General features: G+C 44.2%; 1 protein-coding gene across 2 annotated transcripts in view; it reads left to right on the top strand.

The window, feature by feature from the left end:
* The window catches only part of PRIMA1 (proline rich membrane anchor 1), a 57,934-nt gene extending 31,469 nt beyond the window's left edge, over positions 1-26,465 (top strand). Inside the window, exon 4 of one of the 2 annotated variants that reach the window (XM_076345343.1) lies at positions 21,998-26,465. In XM_076345343.1, coding sequence (XP_076201458.1) covers positions 21,998-22,097 — 100 coding nt within the window. In that variant the 3' untranslated portion in view covers positions 22,098-26,465. Of the gene's footprint in view, positions 1-18,901; positions 18,951-21,997 lie in introns of those variants that run through there. The other variant, XM_076345344.1, reaches the window with a different exon arrangement.
* Positions 26,466-26,730: the final 265 nt, after the last annotated feature.

Here is a 26,730-nt window from a genome sequence, read left to right as displayed (position 1 = left end):
CTACTTCTAATTTATTCTTGCTTCAAAATTATCATCTAAGGAATCCATTTCAAAACCTGTCTTTTTTAATTTAGAAGCCTGTGTGAAGCCTATGTACAACATGGTGTGTAGTAACCACTTCAGCTCCCCTACCACTGTCTTTGCAATAGATATGATTGCATAGGCCTCCGGAAGTTAGAAATTACTGACTTCAGTTATACAGAAAAATGGGAGTGGGAATAATTTCTTCACCTAAACAATATTTCATATTTTGAGTGGAAAAAGTCAAAATCCATAAGTCTCGTGAGTTACTGCAGTGACACCTGAATCACAGTTTGGATTAAATGGTGTTTATTCAGCTTTGGGATTTTTTTTGGAGGGGGGGGAAGAAAAGAAAATACCTTTCATGAAAAATGTTATCTGCCTGCAAAGCAACTGCAAGATTTTTGATGAGCCTCAGCAGGGATATCACAATGGTGGAGCATTGCACGTGCTTTGTGGTTGTCTGAAAAATTTATGCAGGATTTGAGGGATAGTATATCCAAGAGCATCAAAAAGGGAGAATTCAAACAAGAAGACAGAAGTCTGTATCTAATTTCTTATTAAAATTACATAAGTATCTCTGCTATTCTAGTTTAGCTAAAATGAATACTTATTAGTTTTGAGGAGTTGGAAGGCTTTCCCTCTATCTACTGAACTTCTTAAAAATCATCTATGGACAACTGAAATTGGAGCTGAATTGGATTGGTAACACATTGCAAAATTTCTTACTTGTAGTTCCTAATCTACCATTGGCTGTTCATAGGGGATTGGTCCAATTCCATGTGGAAAGTTGTATTCGTTTCAAAAACAGCTATTGTATTTGTCTGCCTAGTGCCAAATTGTGAATGATTTCTGCCAAGGCTGCAAAATATACCTACAGGAGCAGTAACTCTCCAGGGCAACTTGTGCCTAGCAAAGAATTGCTTTTCAAATCTGCTCTGATGCTGGTAGATGGGAGGTACAGAAAAGAAATTTAAACAGACAAATTTAGAGCTGCCTTGAAAAGGCTGTGGGAATTCACATAACAAAGTCTTATGCTTCATGTCAGTGAAGAATAATACATATACTTGATGAAGACACCCATTATTTGTCAACAGTGTGAATATCAACATACAAGTCAGCCGCTTGAACAGGCATTAGGCTCAGAGAAAAGTGAAAATTCCTCTTAGATCTCCTTATTGTTGACATTCACACTGCTGACAAATGCTAAGCTGAAAACCACTCAGATGTGGGACAGACAGCTATAAAAGAAAATCTTATTGATTATATTTTTACAGAGTAACTAGAGCATTTCTTTTCATCAATGAGTCCTTCCTAAAACAGCTCTGTTAAAAGGATGCCCTAAAGTGCCTGGCAACATTCCTCAGTAGTTCAGGTTCCTTGATCCACTGTAAAAGATATCTATTGATAAATGCTGGAAAATAAGATGTTTCACAAGAGAAGCATCTCTGCCTTCGACACAGAGTATTATCCCGTATTGTTTAGCTGAATTGGCTTTAGCTAGTGTGAGAAATCCTTCACTCTATTTTTTGCCGGGAAGTAGAGGTGGCTGGGGGAAGAACAAGGGGATTAATCTGAGTGATGCTGAAGCCGAGAGTCCCTCCAGTGTGTTCCCAGTCTCTGGCTCCATAACCATGCTCTGCCCCTTCCTTTCTCACACCTCCATCCCACCATCTCTCCTCTGCAGTACTCCTCCTGAGCCCTCATTCCTGTGCATCTCCTGGAATTGGGACCTCTGTCATTGCATCTCCAACAAATGTGTCTCCCACCTCCAAGGCAGTATGTTGTCTGCTTACTTAAAATATACCCGTCCCCTTTAGATGTGACTGCCACCCACTCATCCTCCAGCTGCATCTAGGTTGGGTTGTAAGCTCGATACAGCACAACCCTTTTCGTCCAAGGAAAGGTACACGCTGATTGCCTTGGTGTAGAAATCAGAACCCAGCCTGAAGACCTCACCTTTGCCTGCCTCAACTCTTTCTTAGCTCTGGGTGAGGATAGCCTTGTGTCTCACCTTTCCTTCTTGCACCACGTCAGGCATGAGTGCAGGTTTCAGAGGTGTCCCAGCCTCGGTTCCCTGCTGTCATGTAGCTGGTCACTGGGAGGGGGCCAGGAAAGTGGAAAAGTATGCTGAGGACGGGACTGTTTACAGTGCCCGTCACAAACTGACCCTCAAAGACCTCTCCTGCTCAGTTTCCTCTCTCTGAAACAGATATCAAAGCATTTGCCTACATCTCAGGGGTGTCACTAAGATTCGTCACCTACTTTCTGATGAGCAGTGTAAATGTGAAAGTGGCAAGAATTATTATCCAAGCATACGCTCCCTAAAACCTTACATGAGTGTCACCCTCCAGTATTTTTAGACAGGAATTTTTTTACCACTTCCTGGGGGAGCAAGGGAAGGAGATCCATGTCTTCGCGTTTGGAAACCCTCATTCTGCTGAGAGCCTGGGGTGCGACAAAAACTGGAAGTGCCAGTAAGCATGAAAACTGGCTTGGCAGCAGCAGATGGCTTATATCTTTTTTTGGTGCAACAGGAAAAACATTTAAAAATTCTCACCAGCCCAGCAGCTAAAAAAGAGGTAAACCAAAGTATCTACTGAACATGAGCTCAGATCAGATGATAGTACCAGTTTTACCCATGGATAGATGTATCCTATGTATACATCTGTCTCTATGCTATGTATCCTATCTATAGTAGATCCTATGTATCTACTATAGTAGACATATATGGTATGTATCTCCTAGTGACAAACCCAGAAGTATTACAGGAGAGTATTGCAAAAGCCTAACTGGAATAACTTGATTTCTCTGCTTGTTAGTCTTCCAATTGAAGTGGGGTTTACAGCCTGACCATCAATGCTATCTATATCCTATTTAGCCTAAAGCATACGGCTCAGCTTAATTAGCAGTGTAAGCACTGAAGAGATGCTGAAGAGTGAAATAACAGCAATCATCTGGTTGTAGGGTGTAACAGGAGTTAAATGTTTTAGTAGGAAAGTGCAGGCAGAGATTTATTTGCACAGACCTTGGGTCCGTTCTATTAATCCCTCACTTTCATAAGAATCAAATTTGAAGTAGAAAGAAAAAGAAAAATCCTATTGTGCTTAAGTTAAAATCTCATTTACTGGTTTCAAAGGGCCAGACCCAATCAAACTCTCTCATGTCTTCTTTTCTGTAGCAGGAAGAGAGGGAGTGACTGTCCTCGAGGTATCGTAACTCAACTGTATTTTTATTCAATCTGTATAAAAACTGTTTCTCCTGGGGTGATTTGTTTTCCCTCGTAAAAGCTAAAACTTTAGCGTATCAGCAATTTTAGGCACTAAGATTTTTGTGATGAAATACAACCTAGTGAAGCGGTGCGTCTTTGTATAAAATAACTACCAGAACCAAGCCAGCATGCTGCTACCTCCGTCCCTGCATCTCCCCTGGAAATACTCAGGTTCTCCCAATATGAAGTGGTCATAAGAAATGCTGAAATCCATTCCAGTGGATGGATTTGACCTCTCTGGTCCATGAGGGAACTAATAGCAAAATGTGTCAGTCAGCTTTAATACTCGGAGAACGGCTAGGCAGGTTAAACTCTTGGGATGATACATATGGGGCAATTCTTCGAAGGCTTTTAAAGCAGCCTCTAAATTTCCTATGTGTGATGCTGGTGTCTGCAGTGTTGGGCACTGCATGACTGGCACACCATGTACAGATGTGTGCTACACACCTGCATAGATCAAGAACCAGAGGAGATCGCATGTGATATTGTGTTGTGCTGCAGCATGGTTACACACATGGTGATAGCACCCTCACTTTGCCAGTGGGCGAACAGCTATTGTCTCTGGTCTTGGTGACAGAGGGATATTTTCTCTTTTAAAAAATGTGAATTTTCTCTTAAGAAACTTTTCTAAGGCACATTAGAAAAAATTTAAGGATTTGCACTTAGTGCCAGCAGCAATCACAGTCTGTAACATTTGTAGATTTCTAGGACAGGTTTAATCACTCACTGGCCAGGGCTCAGGCCCACTGTAAGCAGTGGGACTTTTCTGCTCATTTTGTGAATAAGGAAAGTGATCTGACAACCAGTGATTTCTGTAACACATAGCAAGAGCAGACGAATAACTGGTTCAAAATCTGGAATACCTCCAGGTATTTCTCTACCACGTCTCTGTCCGTAAAAACCTGCCATTCTTTCTCTTTCCCTGAAAGACTGTCACCAAGAAGTAAAAGCAGGACGTCCAAGGACAATTCATAAACTAGCACAGGCTGGAGGAAGCTGGATCATTTCAGTATTACATGGTTTGTAGACTGGGCTTGGGCAAGTGCACCATGAATGCCAGCAGCTCTAACAAATCTTCCTGGTAAAAATCGGTGCAGATTCAAAAACAATCAGTGAAGCTCAATTCATTTTAATCAGCTCTGGAGGTGGCTGTCTCTTAAGCTTTTTTTAACATCTCCAAGCACCTGAATAATAGTAAGACAGTAAGACTGGAGGGAAGTGGGAAGTAAACACAGTAAAGAGGATTAACGACAGTTGTTTGGTAAATAAGCAACTGAGATGGCGGAGAGAGGGACCTGCAGTATGTAATCCTATTTCTGCAGCTCAGTGGTGTGTCAGTGTCTGTGAGGGGAGTAAGATATTTACACAAAAGGGAAAAATAAATCCCTGGCTCCCTGTATAAAATTAAGATACCGGAGCCATCTCTCAAACCTCGAAGAGGGAAGCAAAGCTGAGCATCCAGGTCTCCGTGCCAGCTGATGTGCCAGCTATGCAACCTGGCAGGAGGTTTTTCGAATGGTTTCCCAACATGTGAAAAACCTGTACTTAGTATCTCCAGAAGATCTATACGGTCTGACATGACCCATGAGCAGCCCATTGTGCCTAGGGATGTGACTCCTTGGCTCTGCTGGATTTTAGGTAGGATGGATACCTCTGCTCTCAAATGTACCACAGGGTTTGCTGCCAAAGAGCCCTCTTGCTAAGTCAGCAGAGAAAGCAGGCTGATGATAGCAAAGTTTTACATGATATACCTTTTACTCACTATTCTAACTTTGTCAAGCCACTGTTTTATGTGTGTCCCATAGCCTGAGAGAAAGGTACCATAAATGCCTACATATACACTTCCTTAAATAAGCACTGAGTTCACCTTCAAATAATAATTAAATGGAAGAAAACATTGTACTGAAATAAAATGACAGGTCATATTTAAACTGTCTTAAAATTCATTGCTCAGGAATTTTCTAGGGTATTCAGCATTAGCGTATGATTTATGGACCCTGTATACTGCAAGGTCTAGTTTCAGTAGTGGGAGCAAGGTTCAGAAAGTTGGTTTTGTTTGACAAAATGAGGCAGCTGCTTGCAAGGGGAAAACATGGAGGCTTGTTTAAGGAGGGTAAAACGTGGGATTTGGGGCTGTGGTGAGCTGCTGTGTGTGGAAGAGTGTGTCCCATGGTGCAGGGGTGTATGTCCTGCTCAGCAGGCCATGGCCCCACACTTCTTGCCCAGCCCGTTTTGTACCACTCACTTCCCCAAAGAGCAAGGACTGTGTAGTCCTCTACCTGGCCATCTCCTATGAGAAACACTGAGGCTGAGCACGATCTCGTCCAAAATCATTACTAATTGCAATAAAACAATGCTTTTCCATGTGGGGAGAGAAGACAGAACAGTGTCCTAAACTTACTTAATCGCTTTGAAGTGGATATTCATGGCATGGCTGATAGCAGACAGGTCAAGGTGCATTGAGATTGTTAATCTCTTCTGTTCTCCCTGACACATTAGAAGGGTTTGTACTGAAATGGTGCGTTAATTCTCAGCAGATGGCTGGAAAGATGGTAATTATTCAGAAGATAAAGTGAGATAGCTGGTGGAAAAGCTGGGCTAAAAAGTACTGTTTGAGTGGGGGACACTCAAAGGGAAGAAGAAGGTCTATGGGGGCAGATCTGTGTGCCTTTGATGCTATTCCCTGACGTCAAACCAGTTCAACACTGCAAAAGGGGTCAACGCCTAAGAAGTGCCATTCAAAAGGGAATATGGTCTTCATCAGGAAGACCTGGGAATGTCACTGAGGGCAGCCGAAAGAAAGACAAACTTCAAAATTTTGGAAGAGCAAGGAAAAGACACTCACACTGTAGCCTGATTATCTTTTCCACTGGCTGAATGTTGATGCTTATCAACAACAGGATTGGCATCTACTGCTGAGCATCACTGTCCAGATCTTCTGCCACGTCTAACCAAAGTCCAACATCCCCATTTGTTGCTTAGCCTCTATGCCTAATCATCTCCCAGTGGTGAATTTACTCCCATCCTTGGAATGAGGTTGCAGATGATCTACTATTGACAATTTAAATACCCTGAGCAACCCTGAGATCCCATTGTTTAACCATCAAGAAATGAGTTCACAGAATCACAGAATGGTTGAGGTTGGAAGGGACAGCTGGAGATCATCTAGTCCAAACTCCTGCTCTAACAGAGTCAGCTAGAGCAGGTTGCCCAGGACTGTGTCCAGCTGGGTTTTGAATATCTCCGCAGATGGAGAGGCCACAACCACTCTGTGTTCTTGTTGGTTTTCTTGTGTTTTTTCAAAGCTATCACTATTTATTAAACTAAATGTAGCTCTGCTTGATGAAAACTGAGTGCTAGTACAAGGAAAATCTGTTGTTCTTCCAAACAGTACTGAAGTCTGGGTGTTGGTTGTGCAACAATTTCCAGGGTAGTATATATAAGACAAGCTGTTGAACAGCTTTACAACTTGACCCAAGCCCACTGGAGACGCCACAGCTCTGCTGTATTCATTCTGCTGATTCAGTGCCATCACTGGGGATTTTGGACAGGGGACTAACAGTTGGCGCTGCCCAATGATTTTTGGGTGCATCACGACAAAGAAGGGTTGGCCTCATTTTTTAAGTAGAATAGCAAAGGTGTTCCTACTACTTGTTAGCAGGTTCATTTGACAGATCAAGGGCTGATGAGTAAAGTGGATAAAATAGCCTTTCATTCGGAGAGATGGCTGAGCCAAGCCGCATGGGCGGTGCTGTGCAGGAAAGTTTGCTTTGCTGTTGCCTGTGCAGTACGTGTTGGTCAGATAAGCAGGAGGATCTGCTCTTCAGTGCTGTCAGTCTGGGATTTTTATAAGCACTACATGTTTGCATAACTATTATAGGGCAGGATTTCTCTGTCTCTTTTAAGTTATACCAAAGTCATATTCTGCTAGGGAAAAAGTTTGCTGTCATAAATGGATACAATGCCCCACTGTTTCTCATAGCGGGGAACACTAGAAGCCTTCAGGAGGCTTTAGTCTTTAGCATAAAACAAGTGGTCCAAGTGTTTCACAGAATACTCTCCTATGGACCATTTTCCACTTGTTCACTCCTAATTTGTGATGTATTGACAAAGATACCAACAAAAATCTGTAGAGCATTATAGTCTATCCTGTGATCAATTAACTTTTCACTGTGACCAGCCACATTGCCATTTTTCTGTTCTCTACTGCAGATGAGGGTACCACATCGAATGGGCAGAAGTCTTGCAATAGATTCAAGTATTGTACAGTTACTGTCTCAGTGCAACTCTGTAATAGCCACGGGTGGATTTTACAGGCTTATGCCAGAATATAATGCTCATGCTCATCTAATTGTATTGGTTGAAATATTTCTGATTTACCCCAGCACAATTAGAAGATACAAGTGGATACTAGAGCTTTGAAACATATACGAGAGTTGCCAGGTTTACCATGAGGTTTTTTTATTACATTTTTTCCTGAAGCCATAACTTCTGAAGTAATCTGAATAAATAAGAGATCAGGGTTCTCTTCACCTGCTAGTCTAAAAACTGACTTTAAACTCAAGACTCTTACATATTCAAAATCCTACAAGGCAAAGAAATAAAGTTTTCTTAGAAATTCATTTAATTTTTAAGCCAATCGTAGTTTTTACAGGCTGACATGAGGGCACTTGTGGCTGACCCTGCTGGTGAAAAGCCACAGCTGTGGCTGAGATGTACGCGGCACAGGGTGCAGGGACAGTTGAAGGAAGTTTTTACCTTGATTATCTGGGATATCTGAGCTTAAGACTGTGTTTGTTACAGCCTGCAAGAACCCAACAGCAGCACCTTGGGGTGCCTGGGACAATCTTTTTTATGACTTACAGGAAATTGTACCCATGGTAGTACAGCTACCGTTACTCCAGCTCTGTATCACCCAGAAATTCCCTCTACACAATGAGAATCCCATAGGAACCTGCTGGGTGCCTTTATTACCCCCTTTTCCTTTCCACGAAGGATTTGCAGTGCATCTGGAGTAAAAGCAGTAAAGCCTGATTTCTCCATTGGCTGAACAACTGCAGCTCCCAGTGGGTTCAGCAGACACGGTGGATTTCCAGGAGCTCTAAAACCCCAAAAGTTAGAACGAGAAAGCCAGAAAAGTGTGGAAATGCCCCAACAGTTCCCACATGTGCCCCATGCTGCCCCAGGCAGGCTCTGCCCGGACTCACTCTGCTCTGCCTCGGGGTGACAAGAAGCCAGACCTGACCATGGAGCAGCTAAGCACCAGTCAGTCCCCTACCTATCACACACATCCAACCATCTTCAAGATGCTCAGGACTGTTCAGAACATCTCTCAGTCCTGTGTGCATGCCCCATTCCCCTCCAGTCTCAGCCCTTTCTTGTTTTTCACACAGCCTTGGTTCCTCCATCATCCCCACATTGCCCCAGATTTGACCACACAGAAGATACTCCCTTGCTGCCTGACCTTTCGGCACACTTCTGGCCAACAACCTTGATTTGGGGCCACCCTTGGCTCCTCTAATTCGTGACTTCTGCTGACTTTGGTTTTGATGTGCCTGGGTCTAACCTGGACTTCTGTGTGCAGAGACCCTGGGGAAATGTAGAGCTCAGGGAACGGCAGGAGCTGCGCTTGGACATGCTTCCTCCTGTGCAGGGAATCTCAGCCAGAGTTAACGAGGCATCTGACCACAACAGCGTAATTTCACACTGTAATTTATGTGCATTAGTTTCACACCTTTGTCTAAGTAGTCACAACTTGGTGTTCAAACAAGATCTCGGCTTTTCCATGCCCTAGCTGAGAACAGGTGTTGATAAAGGAAGGCTCAGGGGTGCTTGTCCCCACCATCACACACACTCCTGCCTTGCTGTGCTGTTTGCTGCCATGCAGCCACACTGCCTGAGGCACAAAGGGTGCAAATGGGGTCCCCCTGCACAGAGCTGCAACACTCCTCGGGTGCACATCGATCACTTGCAGCCACCCTCAAGCCCCTTGCAGCTGTGCTGCCACCACTTCTGTGGCTGCACGGTCTGATTTCTGCTACCTCTGTCCTTCCTTCTCTGCACCCCCCATACTTACTGCTAAATATTTATAATGCTTCTGGGTTGCTAAGCAGCGCACAGCTCCCTGCTTGGGAGAGCCTTGCCGTGAAGGCGAGACACGCAGTAGGTCAGCGTGGGCAGAGCTGGGGGTGGGAGAAGCTGGCATCTGCTAGGGTGGTCCTGCTCTGCCACACGCTTACCTCACTCTGACTCCAGTGTCCCCTCCATCAGCAGGCACATGGCCACCCCCTCCAGTATGTCTGGGCTGGAGAACGATGCTCCTGGTTTGTCTGTCTCAGAGAGGTGGCTAAATAGCCATGTCAGAGGGCATTTGCAGAGATGAACATCACAGCATCCATTCCCCAAGCTAATGCCAGATGATGGAGTGAAGCACTAACAGGGGGTCTGATGTAAAGGGTCTGATCTCAGCTGTGTGCAAGGCAAGAGTGGGAAAATAGGGTCATTCCTCCTTCTGGCTTTTGAAAAGAGGTCCCAGATGGAGAAATGGTGCTGCCTTTGGTGTCTGCTTTTTGAGGCAGTAACATGAAACCTTATGAAAGATGTTAATATTCCCAAGCAGCAGGAACGGCAGGCTAACCTGGCTCTTCCTTTCAGTTGCTCTGAGCCCTGGGAAGCCCATGTGGAGACTGGCTGAACTCAAATCCTTCCTCAGAAATTGTCCCATTACAATTGTCTAAAACCACTTAGCTCCCAAACTGCACAAACCCAAATCTTTGTGTAGACATCAAGGTGTGCAGGACTTGATGGTTGCTCTGCCTCTGTATGGACTTGCCCCGTTGCACACCTAGAGTATGGGAAGGCTGGGACCACCCTGTGCCGTCCACTTACAGTGTGTTTGCATTTATCCTGCAAAGAGCAGGGTCTGGCTCTGCAGACTCTTCTTTGTGAGTGGAAAAAGTCAAAAGCGGCTGTTGGAAATCAGTGATCTTACTTTAGTTGGTGGCAGAGACAGACTGCCTCAAATACAAAGTGATCTAGATAGTTGCAAAGGTCAGTTCATTTTACAAGTTTTAATTTTCTTCTCAGCTCCTTGCATTTATTAGTGTTGCAGACACTTTTCTATTACAGACATTTCTATAATGGAAAATTTGCAGAGAATTTTGGTTCATCTGCACAGAAATTAATCATAACTATTTAAATAATTTTGTGAAATTCTATTTAAATGATTCTGTGACATAGCAGTAGCCTTGTTCTTCTGTATGGATCAAGTCTATCGTTCAAGTTGTTGCCTATGTTTGCAAGGGACCAAATAGCAAGGTTGTTACCTACATTCAGCAAAAAATCTGGGCACAAAGTAGCACAGCAGATCAACTTTGTTTTGGGAATGGAAAAGTCCAGTGCCTAAAATGGCAATATTTACAGTCGCTTGGCTGGTGAGAGACATACTGTCCTTCAGATACGGTGAGAGACCAGTGAAGAGCAGCACTTGCTCACCTCCTCTCACCACCACCTTATTATTCCAACCCCATGTTTTTCCAGCACTGATGCCCACCCTGACCTGGAGCACAGGGCACCAACAGCCAGCCAGTTTGTAGGCGTGGTAGGGGATTCCTGCACCTTTCCCTCCTCCGCTTCCCCTCCAATATAGGTATCTTTTTGTAAGGACAACTTCTGATTGGGAGCCCAGCTAAATAATAATTTATAAATGTCTTTTACTGGCCTCACTGTAGCTAAGCAGAAGCAGTTAAGTAGTTGTCATGTCTTGTTCAATGTATAAGTTTAGATGTGTTGTCTATATAAAAAAAGCAAGGTATTGATCAGGATTGGTACAGCTGGACACTTGAAAAGCATGTTTCTCCAGATTTCCTAATTAACGTTTGTTAAGCACTTAGAAGATAGAAAGCATTGAATTGTGATAGGTGTTGTTCAGTCTGTTCCAGAAAGACTGGAGAATTTTAAAGGACTAAGAGAAAGATCTCCGTTTGGGCTTCCACTGGTGGTTTTGTATTACTGAGTGGCAGATAAGCAGAGGAGTGTTTGTTGCCTTCATGCCAGCACCTGTGAGAACGTGCATGTCTCAGTTTTGTGTGGGTCATGGAGAGCTGTCACAGATGCATGCAGAAATGAAGGACCAAACCTGCATGTGTGTTCAGCTTGTGGGCACAAAAGCCCGGGGAGTGTGCACAGTCCAGTTCGGGGGCAGCCTTAAATTTTTGTCCATCATTACACAAGCTCCATGACTTTGATTTTAGTGAGACACCAGTATAATGCCACTACTGCAGTAATGCATCCAGTCTGCACTAGTCTGGAGGATATTCACTGGAGGGCTCCAGGAAATGCTACATCTGCATGAAATGGAAAAAAAAGCAATGTAGGAGGGTGTACTGCCTTCATTATCCAGCTGTTACCTGTTCCCAGCCAACACCCAGACCTGAGTGCCGTAGTAAAGCAATGCACCCTGTGTCCAGCTCTGGCTTATAGGTATTGCCTTGATCACTGAGAATCAACGCCAGGGAAGCTGAGGCTGCACCTGAAGTTCAGTGAAGTGATTTCTCCTGTTACACTGGTTGTTTCAGTTCCCTGAAGCAGTCAGTATTCCCTCTTTGATTCTTCAGGGTGGCAGCCCCGACATCTTAGTAACACGGGACTGGAACAAGACCCTTGGGTCACCCTGTCCGTCCCCAGTATTGTGGGTACTGTGGCATTTGATCCTTTTTATAAACATACCAGTCTACTTCTTGAAGCTGTGTGGTTTTCCCTCTCTCCCTTCTACCTCCTCCAGCAGTCCCAATTCAAACCATTATTCTTCTAAGAGTAGAAGAACCTTGTTTGCATCTCCAGCCTAAATTTACCCATGTCTACTTCCCATTTCTTCCATTCAAGCGCCCTTTTGCTTTCCTGGTGTTCCCTGAGATCAATCCCATCCCCTCTTTCTTTTCATTAGACTAGATTGTTCAAGCTTGTTTATTGTCTTCCATAAGAAATTAGGACAGAAATTTGAGCTGGCTTCTGTCTTTAAGTTATAGACTTGTTAGGGCAGATCCTGACTAATGCAATAGAGTTGCATATAATCCCACTTACCTGGGAGCTACATGTATATTGACAATCCCAGGCTGTTTCTGCATTGCTTGGCAGAGTGTGGGGCGCCATGAACTGAGCTCCACGAACGTACCATAGCTGCCTACACTGGCTCTGTGGCAGGACAGGCCTTTGAGGAGCAGGAACGTGCCCAGCTCATCCCCAAAGGGCACTGACAGTGTGTAGCACACTGCCAGGCATGGCCATGGCCGTGGCCATCCTCCAGACATGTTTTGGCTTTGTGTGAAGCAGGGTGCCTTCATTCCATGCATTTAATATCTTCCTTTCTTTTTTTCTTTTTTTTTTCCTTTTTTTTCCTTTTTGTTTCTCTTTTCTTTTTTTTTCTTTTTTTTTTTCATTTAGTGGCTTTCTGCCAGGCCGAAAGGTTGATAACATGAGCTCATTTTTTTACATTAGGCCCATTCATTTTTTCTTTTGTCATCAAAACGTACCAGCGATGTATTCTGCACTGAGAACACCCTATGGATAATGTCAGCTGTAATATCCCTCCAGTCAATAAAACCTTTTAAAGATCATTATAGGCAATGCAAAGAATGGGTTGTAATGTGAGGGGTCACTGAAAGTACTTTTATCAATTATGTCAGTTAATAGTCCAGTATCCTAATGATAAAGCTGCTTCTCTTCCTTAAGATTGGTTTTGTGTAGGAGCAGAATTCTGTAGTTAGCTTAATTGAAGACCTAGTAGGAAATGTCATTGCATCACCTTAGTCTCCCAGGGACAGATCTTCCTCTGTAACATCAGAACAAATCCTCCTCAAGTCCACTGAAGTCTGTGAAATTACTCAGACTTTGCACTGCTGAAAATAAATGAAGACTAAACTCCACTTCTTAAATTTCACGTGTGGTTCAGCAATCTATTGCAATTACTTGCAGTCTGAACAGGCCAAGTCCCTTCATATATACCTAGAGCAACTTCAGCAGGCTGGGATAGATGCACTTCTGCAGAAAGAGATCTGCCCACCACATTTTGCAGCCCGAGCGCACCAGCTCAGGGAACCTCTAAGTGCTGATGAATGGCTGCAGAGCGGCTCCGTACGGATTTATTTTTTTCCCTGAGAGAAGCACTGAGCAAAGGCTAGATCTTCAATCCATGCGCAGTGAGGGGGATTTGACTATCACAGGGGAGTGTGAAACACCCCAAAACAGAAATCGCCCACATGCCTGCAGGGATTGCTTAAATATGCTCCAGAAACTGGTCAGCTAAAAATGGCTGCGAGGGAGAGCTGAATTAGCCGTAAATTGCAGGCTTGAAAATGCTCATGTGAACAGCCAGAAAAGAAGAAAACTCTCCTAGGAGATGGTATCTTGGGGATAGATCAAAGCCTATTGATGCAACATGACTTGCAGTGCTGTGACAGGGACTTTCCCGTTTTGCATAATGGTCCTAGCACTGTGCACTTGTACAGATCTTCTCCCTTCTCCACGTGTGAGAGAGACAGAAAAGGTGTTCAAAATTGTATGCTTACTTTCTCCCATAAATCTTATTTATCAGCTGACCACTAGTTTTGTTTGGCTAAGACTGAAGTACTCAAAGGTCTATAGGGAAAGAATGGCCTTTTCTGATTCACAGAAGACACCTCTTTTTTTTTCATAAAGAGCAAAGGGGCAATGCAGCTTGAGGAAGGAGACCTCCATCAAATGTCCAAAACTGAAAGTAATCCAATATACATAGTCCTTCCAAACAGTGCAGGTAATATCGTCCAGGTTACCTATAAGACTTTCTAGTTTGGAAGATTAAGTCAAAAACATCACATATTGGGATAATAAGTAATAAAGACTGGGGCAGGATAGTTTGTTTGTCTTTTAGATGCTAGACTATCTATCTAACTTATCAGACCAAAGATGGAAATACAGGGAATACATGTAAAAGCCTTGGGAGATTGAGAGTATTGAACATTGGTCCTTGACAAACACTGAGCGGTAGTGAGTGCGTTGCTGAAAGTTGTCCAGATGGAGCTGCTTTTTATTACAACTGTAAAACATTTGCTTTGTACGTGGGAGGTAGTTGAGCCAGTAACCTCTTCCTACGAGGAATGAATAGTATGCTGCTTGTTTTCTGGATGGATAGATGGTCCACATATGGCTGTTAACTAAGTTAATAGAGAAAAACTAAGATTTCAGAGACTTTTCATCATTAGGGTTTCTTCTTTGATTTCTATCTTTACGTTGTCACGTAAAAAATATCCAGATTGAATTTTTCTGGTCTCTCTGAGACAGTCAAAGGCAGAAGTCAGAATGTGACCCTCTTTCCATGCCTCTGAAAACTATCTCCAGAGAAGTTTTCAACTTTCTTTAACATGAGCCCCATATGTCTGGGCCATAGTGCCAGGCTGGCCAGCCCATGTTAGTCACTGGGCAAGGCTTGTGGTGGGCAGCTGCACACAAATTCAATGGCTATGTCCTAGAAAGCAATTTTTGTCAGTGCACTGAGCCCCTCTAGCAGGGGTCCTTTCACAAACCAGTCTTAGAAAGCAAGTTCACTTCTCCCACCAGCTGCTATCATAGGAACTGATTCACCTCTGATGGCTGTTGGCCAGCATGAATCAAACGGCTGTTTGATGAATGCCCCCAGTACTGAGATGTAAACAGCCTGCATTCACATTCTTTATGATCTTATAAACATTTAGGTTACTGGAAGAGATGGTCCAGTAATTGAATAACATTACAAAACTTATTCTTCCATTCCTATCCTGTATCTGCTAAATAAAGATATTTTTAAAGTATGACTGTAGCCCACACATCATCTTGTTTGGGCTTCTAGCAGTGAAGTCTAGCCAAGAGTTCTAAACATAGCTACCACAGGTACTGCTAGCACCCTAGCCCAGTAGATGTAGTTGAGTGAAAATATACCTACCAGGTATTTACCCTGTTTCTTGGACAGCTTTTGTAACCCAGGAAGATGCTGCTGCTGTTGGATCTCTACTGGTATATAGGTAGCTTTGATATTTCTGCTGTGCACTGGGGGAACATCAGGATAGACCAATCCTATGAAGCAAATGGGTGTATCGTATGAGACCCAGTTTTATTGAAAATCATTAATTTTTATGTGTTGATAGCTAATGAAATATTCATCGGTATGGAGAAGAGCTTTGAAGTCGTTGCACGTATAAGCGATACATCTTCAGCTCTCTGATTTGCCTCTTCCCTTCGGCCACTTTGCCCCGGGGATCGGCAGGCAGACGCACGACCCAGCGCCTGGCACCGCCAATGCGGGGGGGGGAGGGTGAGCCACGGTGATGCTCGCTGGTAGAGCAACTCGCCAGCTGCTTATCTTTCCCCATAGCACAACCCTGTGCTGTGACATGCAAAAGTGGGGCTGCCCACAGAGCTCGGTAGCAGCTTTGTTCATGGTAGGAGTCACCTTGAGGTGAAACTGCCTTGAGAGGAGAATCAAGTTCTTTATGTGTCACTAAAATGAATGACAAAAAGAGAGCCAAGGAGAATCTCCATCCTTTATTGGATGCGGGGGGGAACATTGTCACCGAGGATGAGGAAAAGGCTGAGGTACTTAATGCCTTCTTTGCCTCAGTCTTTAACAGGCAGACCAGTTATCCTCAGGGTACTCGGCCCCCTGAGCTGGAAGACAGGGATGGTGAGTAGGATGAACCCCCCATAATCCAAGAGGAAGCCATTAACGACCTGCTACGCCACCTGGATGCTCACAAGTCTATGGGGCCGGATGGGATCCACCTGAAAGCGCTGAGGGAGCTAGCAGAGGAGCTCGCCAAGCCGCCCTCCATCATTTATCAGCAGTCCTGGTTAACTGGGGAGGTCCCGGACGACTGGAGGCTTGCCAATGTGACGCCCATCTACAAGAAGGGCCGGAAGGAGGATCCGGGGAACTACAGGCCTGTCAGCCTGACCTCGGTGCCGGGGAAGATTATGGAGCGGTTCATCTTGAGGGCGCTCACAAGGCATGAGCGGGACAACCAGGGGATCAGGCCCAGCCAGCATGGGTTCATGAGAGGCAGGTCCTGCTTGACCAACCTGATCTCCTTCCATGACCAGGTGACCCGCCTAGTGGACGAGGGAAAGGCTGTGGATGTGGTCTACCTGGACTTCAGCAAGGCCTTTGACACCGTCTCCCACAGCATTCTCCTAGAGAAGCTGGTGGCTCACGGCTTAGACAGGTGTACTCTGCACTGGGTAAAAAACTGGCTGGACGGCCGGGCCCAGAGAGTTGTGGTGAATGGAGTTACATCCAGTTGGCGGCCGGTCACGAGCGGTGTTCCCCAGGGCTCAGTTTTGGGGCCGGTCTTGTTCAATATCTTTATCAATGATCTGGACGAGGGGATCGAGTGCACCCTCAGTAAGTTTGCAGACAACACCAAGTTGGGCGGGAGTGTTGATCTGCTTGAGGGTAGGAAGGCTCTGCAGAGGGACCTGGGCAGGCTGGATCAATGGGCCCAGGCCAGTTGTATGAGGTTCAACAAGGCCAAGTGCCGGGTCCTGCACCTCGGCCACAACAACCCCATGCAGCGCTACAGGCTTGGGGAAGAGTGGCTGGAAAGCTGCCTGTCGGAAAAGGACCTGGGGGTGCTGGTCGACAGCCGGCTGAACATGAGCCGGCAGTGTGCCCAGGCGGCCAAGAAGGCCAATGGCATCCTGGCCTGTATCAGAAATAGTGTGGCCAGCAGGAGTAGGGAAGTGATCGTGCCCCTGTACTCGGCACTGGTGAGGCCGCACCTCGAATACTGTGTTCAGTTTTGGGCCCCTCACTACAAGAAGGACGTCGAGGTGCTGGAGCGTGTCCAGAGAAGGGCAACGAGGCTGGTGAGGGGTCTGGAGAACAAGTCTTCTGAGGAGCGGCTGAGGGAACTGGGGTTGTTTAGCCTGGAGAAAAGGAGGCTGAGGGGAGACCTCATCGCTCTCTACAACTCCCTGAGAGGAGGTTGTAGCGAGGTGGGTGTCGGTCTCTTCTCCCAAGTAACAAGCGATAGGACGAGAGGAAATGGCCTCAAGTTGTGCCAGGGGAGGTTTAGATTGGACGTGAGGCAAAATTTCTTCACAGAAGGGGTTGTCAAGCATTGGAAGAGGCTGCCCAGGAAAGTGGTTGAGTCACCATCCCTGGAAGTATTTAAAAGACGTGTAGATGAGGCGCTTAGGGACATGGTTTAGTGGGCATGGTGGTGTTGGGTTGATGGTTGGACTCGATGACCTTAGAGGTCTTTTCCAACCTTAATGATTCTATGATTCTATGAAAAGCACCTTCATGAGAGGAACTGAAAACACAAAATTATTTTTGGCATAGGTATCTTGTACATTGGCACAGGTGCAGCTGTGCAAAGGCAGTGCAGAGATGCCTCACAGCTTTCGCTGTTGGTAAAATCTTTTATCAGTTGATACTGATACCCATACAATGAAATCTTTTTTAATATATATTTTTGCAGGTGCCTTTTAACTACGATTTACAATTTTGTACCAATGCTGAGGAAAGCATGGAGTTGCACTGTGGTCTTCTGAGCACTGGGCATCTCCTCCAACAACACACAGCAGCGAGGGCAAAGTGGCCTTTCCTCCTCTAACTGCATTTTAGAAGAAGAATGACACGCTATTTCTGTTTTCTAAGAAACAGGATAGGTGTTTCCCTTGGAGGATAATCCAGGGCAGCAAATCCCATGTGGAGGCAGGCGTCTCCTGGCAGTGCTGAGTCGGGTATGGGAGCCCCAGAAGGAGAGGAATTTAAAATCCCTTCATTTCTCTGCTGCCAGCCCAAGGTCACCCCCTCCTCGCTTGGCTGGGTTTCCCCAGGGCCCAACCTTCCCAGATGCTGGCCGTGGTGCACTGGCACTCAACAGAAACATTGCTATGGAGGTAGGCAGTAGGAAACAGGTTTGCAAAGCTCAGGCTTGTCTTATGAAATCAGGCTTTGTTCTTAACTCTCATCCCTTCCAAGCACAAAGCACCTTGAAGAGTATGAGCATGTGGATCGTGTTGTGTCTTTTAAACTCTGTTGCAGTTTACTCTTCTGGACAAAACTTCTATTCCCTTTTCTAGGTGCTTATTCTCCTCAAAGCTTCAATAAGCCTATAGGTAACGAGGCATAATAAAGTCCTGATTAAATGAATAATCTGCTCAGCTTTTGCTTGATTTTGTCTGAAAAGTCATATATAGAGATTTTCTTAAGTGTGTACAAGTGAGACACAAGGTGAAGTACTCTACCGCACAACTGACTACAGGCAGTAGGTCCATGCCAAATTTACACCAGTAGCCAAAGCGGGCAGGGAGGATTTTGTCAAATATACCAACTGATTTTTGTGATTAGACATGATCAAGGGCCAAAAACTGTGTCTCCTCTAAGAAATTTTCTAAAGACAGAACATACAAATTATGTTTGACTGTGCATCGTTACGTTGACCTTTACACAGGACTCTGCAGAGAACTGGTACAAGCCAATATGAATTTCTTTGATAAATAAGATTTATAATGTGATCAGAATGTCATCTGAAATTGAAGTTTGACATGTGAAATACACTATTAAATGGCTGTTTGATGCTTTCTTGATTTTAGGACTCATGCAAATTAATGCATGCATGGTGGAGAGGTCATTATGGACCCTGATGCATCATTTCAGGCGTGTACTAAGCTGTACAGAGTTGCATGTACCTTTCATTCGCAGATGTATGGCATGAAGAGTGCACCAATTTGTTTGCTAAACATCAAAGCACAATGTGTAGCAAATCATACTGTAAAGCAATGCAAACCACTTGTTAGTGAACAGCCTGTTCCACCTGCCACCAAGTGAGTATGTCACAGATACCAACAGTGCCCTACTTATTCCCTGACTAATTTGAAACATTGCATTCACCAATGAAGAGCAATCCTGGAATGGAAATGCATAAATACAGGGCCACAGCACTTAAGCTGAAAGGGGGCTTGGAGTATTACGCATAGGAAGATCATGCATAACCTATCTTATCAGGCAGAAAATAGGATAAAAGGGCTCCCCTTGGTGTGTAAGAGGAAAACTTGTATGCTTGGATCTCAACAGTGGATGAAATTTGAGGTAAAAAAGAGCTAGTGACACACAGAGCTAGTGGCACAAAAAGAGCTAGTGCCCTAATGCAAAAGAGCAGTTGAAAAATTGCAACAGGCCAAAACGACTTTGCATATCTAAATACATAGGTCAGTTTTAATCACTGTGACAAGTGCATACAAGTCTGTCGAGCCAGTCATTTAAATGGTGTAACTGAGGCAAGTTTGAGCCCTAATTCATGCCTGACATGCATTTGGAAACAAATCAAGTGAAGGAGTTTAACAGAGCATTCTCCAACCCTGAACTTTTGTGTCTGCCAAAAATAAATAAATAGATAAATAAATACCTCAAATGGCCATTTCATTGAGACCAAAGAAAGTAGTTGCTCTGTTTTGCTAGCGCTAACCCTGAGCAGTTGATAAGGCAGAAGCAGAACCCTGATAAAATCTCCATTCCACTATTTGCAGGCTCTGAAAAAATATACTTCCAATGCATACTAGTGCCGGTGGTGTAGTATCACTGGCAACCTCTCCAGCAGTGTCTCCAGAGAGGTCTCACCATCAGAGGAGAGTCTCCGAAGCTCCCAGGTCTGTGCTGGGAGATCAGCCTGGGGAGGGGAAAGAGCAAACGGCTGCTCTCGGGAAGAGAAACTGAAGCAAAAAAAGGGGGAGGAAAAGAGAAAGAGTTTCAGGAGGACTGTAGAAGTCGGTCTTGAAATCACTTCTAGAAAAAAGAAAAATGTAGATAAAAATGAGAGGAAGGTATTTTTTAACGTGAAGAAAGAAGAGGAAGGCTAGACAGGGAAAGAAAATGGAACTGGAGAGGTGCAGAAACACATAGGAGACCAAAATAAAGAAAGAAGGGGTAAACAGGAGACAAACAGAGAACAAGTAGAAGTGGCCAAAATGTCTCCATTTTTTGACCGTTCATAGAGCTGGTTGTCAGGGTTGGAACTTGGGGGGGAGGGAAAAAAAAGAAATTTTTGAAAGCAGCAGAGAAGTTTAAAGACAGCTACACCACTTTTCCTGCCCAGGAAAACGTAAGAGAAGTACTGCCATCAGCTTCTCCATTCCTCTTGTCAGGGATGTGGCGGGGTGGATGGGTGCTTTACAATGTCATGAAAGACAGAGCCGCAGAAGCCTGTGTCAGATACAGACAGGCACAGCATGTTAATGGCTGAAAAAGGGTTCAACAAAGCTCTTAGTCTCCCCTTCCCTTCCATTTCCATTCTCTAACAGCTGGAATTGCGGCTACTATTAACAAGCCTTAACTCTTACCAGCAGCGTAAGACATCATAATCAGAAGTATTTTCTTTGAGATTACAAGCAAAACAAATTTATCTTCCTGTAATCATTGTCCATAACTCTTTCACTAATACTTTGCTGAAATTCAATGTTATTAACTATTTTTTTATTAATTGTTGTTTGTTTTGTTAAATGATGTCAAGAACAATAGCACAGACTGACTGTTGTATTACATTTGTTTATTTGGTCCTCTTTTTGCCCTTAGAAACACCTTAAACTCAAAGCACTAATGTCTGAAATATCCATGTGGAAAGCACAAAGCTTTTTCCTCCTACTATGTGTACAGCTTCAGCTTTAAATAAAGGTCACACCACTTTTGAGGACAGAAGTTGTGAGGGAGACACTTACATGATGTAACATGGTCTGTTACAGGACTTATGCTCAGGTCTCCCTTTTCAGAGTCACTTTAAAATCCCAAATAAGATGATTTTGTTCCGTGATGTGCAGGTGCTTTTTAGATTTCTGCACTTGCTGGATATTTCCTGAATTGCCTCACAATTAGCATTGGTGGTCCTGGCCTGTGTTACCAAATGGTGCCAGTGGCCACCAAACAAAATAAAAAGGGGATGCTTCAGTGGTTGGTGCTGGGGGACTGGTAGAGCACAGCAGGCACCACATTTCAGTCACTAACTCAGACACCTAGAACATGGACATCTGTGTCTGGGCTAGTAAACTAGCCTTCCTTCACAGGCAATGCAGAGAAACATGAATGCCTTGGGCACAAAGCATCTGACTTACTTTGGGTATCCGATGTAAGCTGTTCTGAACTGTGTTTTAAAAGTACCTGTGTTCTCTCCATATCTACACTGGTCAGGTGAGTCTTCTCCTAGTGACCAAACATGGTGGTTTTATGATGACTGGTGAGTGAGTTGGGTCCTCCGTGGACATGACTGGTCATCATCCCAGTTTGAATGATGCACTTTGAGGAGAAAGGCCCAGGACTGCCCCACGGCAGAGCCTGACCCAGCGCCCAAGCCTCCACTCCAGGGATGAAGGTGGTGGTGGAGGGCTCTCCTTCCAGCAGCCTTTGTCTCATGCAACATACACATCTGTATCTGTACATAGGCTAGCATGGGGTAACCAACAGCCCGTCAACAGGGCTTAGGACTAGACCCCTCATCTTCCAGGTGGATCATGAGGCTTGACAAAATTTAAGTGCTGGTTTGACCTGTGTTCAGAAAGGGAAAATAGAGAGGAAAAGTTCAGTGTTATGATGCACCTTACAAGTCTTTGCTTTCAGTCTGTATTGACAAAGAAGATGTTTATCTCTGTCCTTTCTTCTCCCCCCACCCCGCCTACACATCACCGAACCTGGGATCACCCAAGGAAACCAATGCGAAAAGAAGAGAACGGAACCAGTCGTGCTGAATATGCAATGACCTCCTCCCAAAACAACAAAACAGTTGATAACAATGCGGTCGTATAATCCCCGAAACCCCGCCAAGGCGCAGGAGGTGGTAAACTTTCAAAGCACACACACGGAGTATGCAAGGTGGGTGAAATAAGGCAACGAAAGGAGCTCTGTGGCCCAGGACTTCATTTCAGAAATAGTGCACGCATCAGTGATTCAGAAGAGAAAAGCAGGCTGCTCTTCAGGCTTGCTGCTTCTCCAAGGGAGGATAAACTCGCCCACCCGGGCTGCCCGGAGAAAAGGCCTCACAAAGGCGTAAGCATTGCATGCTGCATCGCGTGAAAGTGATGTTGCGATGCCTCCCGCTTCTTCTTCTTCCTCTCTCCCCCCCCCCCCCACTTTTCAGTTTGAATTGAGTGTCCACAAAAAGCTGCTTAAATAGGATCTTTTGAGGAGAAGGTGATCTGCCAGAGTGGCAGCAGCTTATTATAAGTGGGTCTGAGGGTCACGGGTGGGAGCTGTCACCTACGTGCTTCTCCAGCCTGTGCAGTTTTGTATGCTTATACTTCATTCTTATCATTCTTATTATTTCATTACTAAAAAGGGAAAAAAGGTTTCTGTTAAGCCATCAAGCAACCAAAAATTGCATGAACTTGTGACTTAACCCAGGAAATTCATCTGCGGTCTGGTGACTATGCAATTTCCATGGCTGAAGACTTTTCAGGCAAAAGAAATCAAAATGTCAGATTTTAGCAATTAGCATTGCTACTGAAAGAAAGATATTAATAGGTGCTTTGAACATTATTACTTCATAATCAGCCTCCTTTTTTGCATCACACTTTATTTTTTAATCTTTAAAAAGTTCTTCCTTTGTGAAATTCTACACGTTTCTCTGTGTTTGCATCACGCTGATTCCCCAGGGAAACCCCTACAGGAAGGATGTTGTTTACATCTTGGCGTGAGTATTTGGGCGGGATTGTGTTGAAAGGACTAGCAGCCCTTTGAAGTCCTCTTCATTCACTGATTAGCATTGTTTCCTGAAAGTGTCGAGTCTCCTGAGCTGACCCACTGAGGACATTGTAGGTCTGGCTTGGAGGACCACTTTTGAGGGTCTGGTAAGGTGGTCGTGCCCACGTTAACTCAGTGTCTGCCTCTCCTGGGCAGAGACTGCCAATCGTGCCAAATTCAGCGTAGTAGCTTAGTGTCGTACTTTCCGTGACATGGATTGCAGACTACTTAAAGCAAAGCCGAATCCACCCAAATTCATTTCACGTAGGATCTCAGGTTAGACTCAGTAAGTAACCCTTAGGATAAAGGCGATGAGACTAGCCAAGATGCTGGTCTTTCCCCACCTCCTGAAAACTTTCCTTCGTGTCACACGTGTATGTCTCCATTTACCTCTGTGCTGAAAGTAGTGATGCAGTGAAAGACAAATTTCCACCCTGGCTTCTTGTCTGGACATCAAGCTTCGATACCATTCGGTCTCTGTGTCTGTGAGTAACTCCCAGGCGCTGACCCAGTCTTGCTCTGGGACATGGCTGCGCCCCCGCCGTCACGTCCCTCGGTACTGCAACACACTGATGCTTTCAGTTTTATATAAGGATGTGCCTGAACTGCAGAAATCAGACCTTGATTTTGAACGCATTCCTGTCTGCGGTTGGTCTATTGCCGGGATGTATAATTTGGGCTGATCGCAGAGGAAGATGATGTTCTGCAGACCTTCCCCGAAAAAGCTCCAGGATGTTCAAATCAGCAATTTCAGCTCAGGCCCATCTCTAGTTTTCTATTACCTACTGAACAATAAGGTGTATGTAAATATAAGTATCTTTTCAATGATAAAATGAAATGCTGCTATATACTGCTGTTGAGGCGTTTATGGAATTATTCATTTAGCTTTTTAGCCTGTCGTCACTATGTAGAAGTTTAGCTACATAAAATTATTTTTTGAAGGCTAGGCTTTCTTGAGAAGTGAATGCAATTACAAAAGTGAAAGGGAATAAGTAACCCTTTGCCCGAGAGTATGATCATTTCCTGCCATATTCATGTTGTGTGCTTGCACAAGACACAGTGATATGTTCTTAGATCCAAAGTGGGATTAAAATGACAAAATTTACACTTTGAGTCTAGTATCCCAAATGTTGATTGCCTAAAGCACTTAGCCCCTAAATACTATAATAAAAATATTGCAAGTATATTTCTAGAATATTTTTTAAGCTATAACATTTATTTTGGTGTAGTTACCTATGTTTGCCTTTCTTTTTTTACTCCAGTTGTTTCTGCCTAAATGTGGCATAGTTTGAGACTGGTTGCATGTTTAGCTGAGAGTATAAAGTATGAATGCAGATGAGTTTAGCATGATACGGGCTCAGGATTAGCACTTTCTCCTAAAGGCTGTTGATTTCATTTATTTCCTAATACAGCTTTAAAGGCATGTTCTGTAAGGCCAAAATTACAAAAGGGATTTGTAGCTCATTATGTCCATCCAAACGTGTCTGGTTTTGCAAGAAAAAGTCTAAAGAGATGGCCACCGGACACTGTCTGATTTTCAGTGATGTCAATGGTAAAATGTTGTCACTGAGAGAAAACCCTGGTGCATGACATAACCCACAAGCAAACCCACCCCAGGCCCCCTGAGGTCTCCTCAGTGGAACATAAGCATTAAAAACTTCATGGAGAGCAAGGAGGCAGGACATTTCAAGGAGCAGCATGCGGGGACTGGCATCCACTTTCAACTCTGACACTGATCTGCTGTATACTAGCAAGTAATTTTGCCTCTCTGTGCCTCAATTTACCCATCTGTATAATCAAGATAAAAATACTTACCAGCTCTGTGGCAGTATTTGCAGACATACAGATGTATCCTATTTGCATAGGCAGATTTACACTATCACTATATCCAACATGCTGATATTAAATAAACTTATTTAGGCACATCATCGCCATAATATTTCATAAACAAACATTCCCCAGTGTGCTTTTTTAATCCATTGGCCACAGAAGAGCAGCAGCAGATGGGCTGAGAGCTGCTCCTCTACTTGTCCAGAGCCTTTGCTCTCAGCACTCGCACAGCTCCACGGCGTGCAGAGATGGCAAATCCTGCACGGGGTAGTTTTGCCTTTAGATTCCTGCCTAAGTACAGTTGACTACATTGCACAAAATTTAAGGTGATCTTCAGAAAGGCGCTTGGAAAAGTATGCTGGAAGCAGATGTAAGTCTTCAGAAAAGAGAGGCTAGAAAGGCGGTGTCATTGAGAAATGATGTCTGAAGTTTGCTGATCTGGTTTAACGTTGTGTTTAACACCCTACAGACTACTTGCAAAGCTTTTATAAAAGAGGCTTCTGTGCTTCCTTATTGTACTATAATTAAATACAAAGGGAAAGGAATAGGCTTGATGGATAAGGGCTTCACTAAGCAGTGACCCTGGATCTGGGGAACTGGCAATCCAAAATACAGCTTTACAAGCATTTCGAGTTTATTTTTAGCCACCAAAATATCAGGCATAGAAAGGTCCTGCATAGCTCCGTTCACAAAATAGCCAGATCCCGGCAGATGAAAAGGTGGCCAATTTCTATGCAGGTTAACTGCTCTGCTCTGACCCCTCTGACCACCACCAGACAGACTCAGAAAACTGCTGTGGTCAGGCTGAGGGAGAGCATCAACTCAAAATTTCTTCTCAAGGATCACCACTAGCAGACGCCAGCAGGGAATGCACTTTAAAGGCCTGAGCTGCAAAGTGGTGAGTTTCCTCAGTCCTCAGCAGCGCCAGGAAGGTGGAGCTGAAGCCCCAGCCCTGCCGCCCTTCCTGGCTCAGACCCAACACAGCAGTGTGACCAGGAAAGCATCTCTACCTTGGATAGATGCTGCAAAAACAGACGTGGAAGGAAAGAGGAGAGTTCTACTAAGTATAAGATATAAATATATTGGTATATATCTATACAGAGACCTAATTGTCCAGTCTTGCATGCCATATGGTCACAGCATGTGAAGCGAGTGTGGACCTCCTGCTCCAACCAGGTCATGACCATAGATGCTGCCAAGCAATGGAGAATCAGGCCTGTGGTAGATATGTATTTACAATACTCCCTGCACCTGTACAAACAAAAATATATTATTTTAAACTGCAAAATAGTGTGTTTAAATCAATGCATGAATGTAAATATTCTAAGATCTGCCTTCTTGACTGTGTACCACATGTACAGATGAAAACAAATATTGTTTATAGGAAATCTGTATCAGTGGTTAAATGATTAAAGAGAAAAAAATATCAGAATTAATGTTGTCATGTTTCTCAAACAAGCCATTAATGTATATTTAGTATTTAAGGATATTGCTCAATAAATATGTTCCGTACCAAAAACTGTGTTGCATATACAGATTGTGCAGTACCCTATTTTAAAAAGGCACCATAATTAATTTTTATTTTAAATAAAAATGTACTTGTAAAAAGTTTCCTGTGTCCTGTCAGTTATGTAGCTGAGAACAGAGTCTACACGTTGAAGAGAAATGCTGAAGGGAGGAATGGCTGCAATGCCTTTTCAGGCACTTCTCTTACTGCCCAAAGTAACGCTGCTTGCTTGAACACGTCCTCTTCTGGTTTTGGAGAAGCTCGTGGCTGCTGCTCACACCTGTGTCCAGCTGGGTTCTGGTTCTGTCTCACCTAACCCTGCAGTTTTAGTCCCAGATGCTTCATAAATGAAGGAATTACACT

Source organism: Aptenodytes patagonicus, chromosome 7, assembly GCF_965638725.1.
Source record: "Aptenodytes patagonicus chromosome 7, bAptPat1.pri.cur, whole genome shotgun sequence".
In the NCBI taxonomy this organism is placed as follows: Eukaryota; Metazoa; Chordata; class Aves; order Sphenisciformes; family Spheniscidae; genus Aptenodytes; species Aptenodytes patagonicus.
This window is presented reverse-complemented; position numbering and strand designations above follow the sequence as displayed.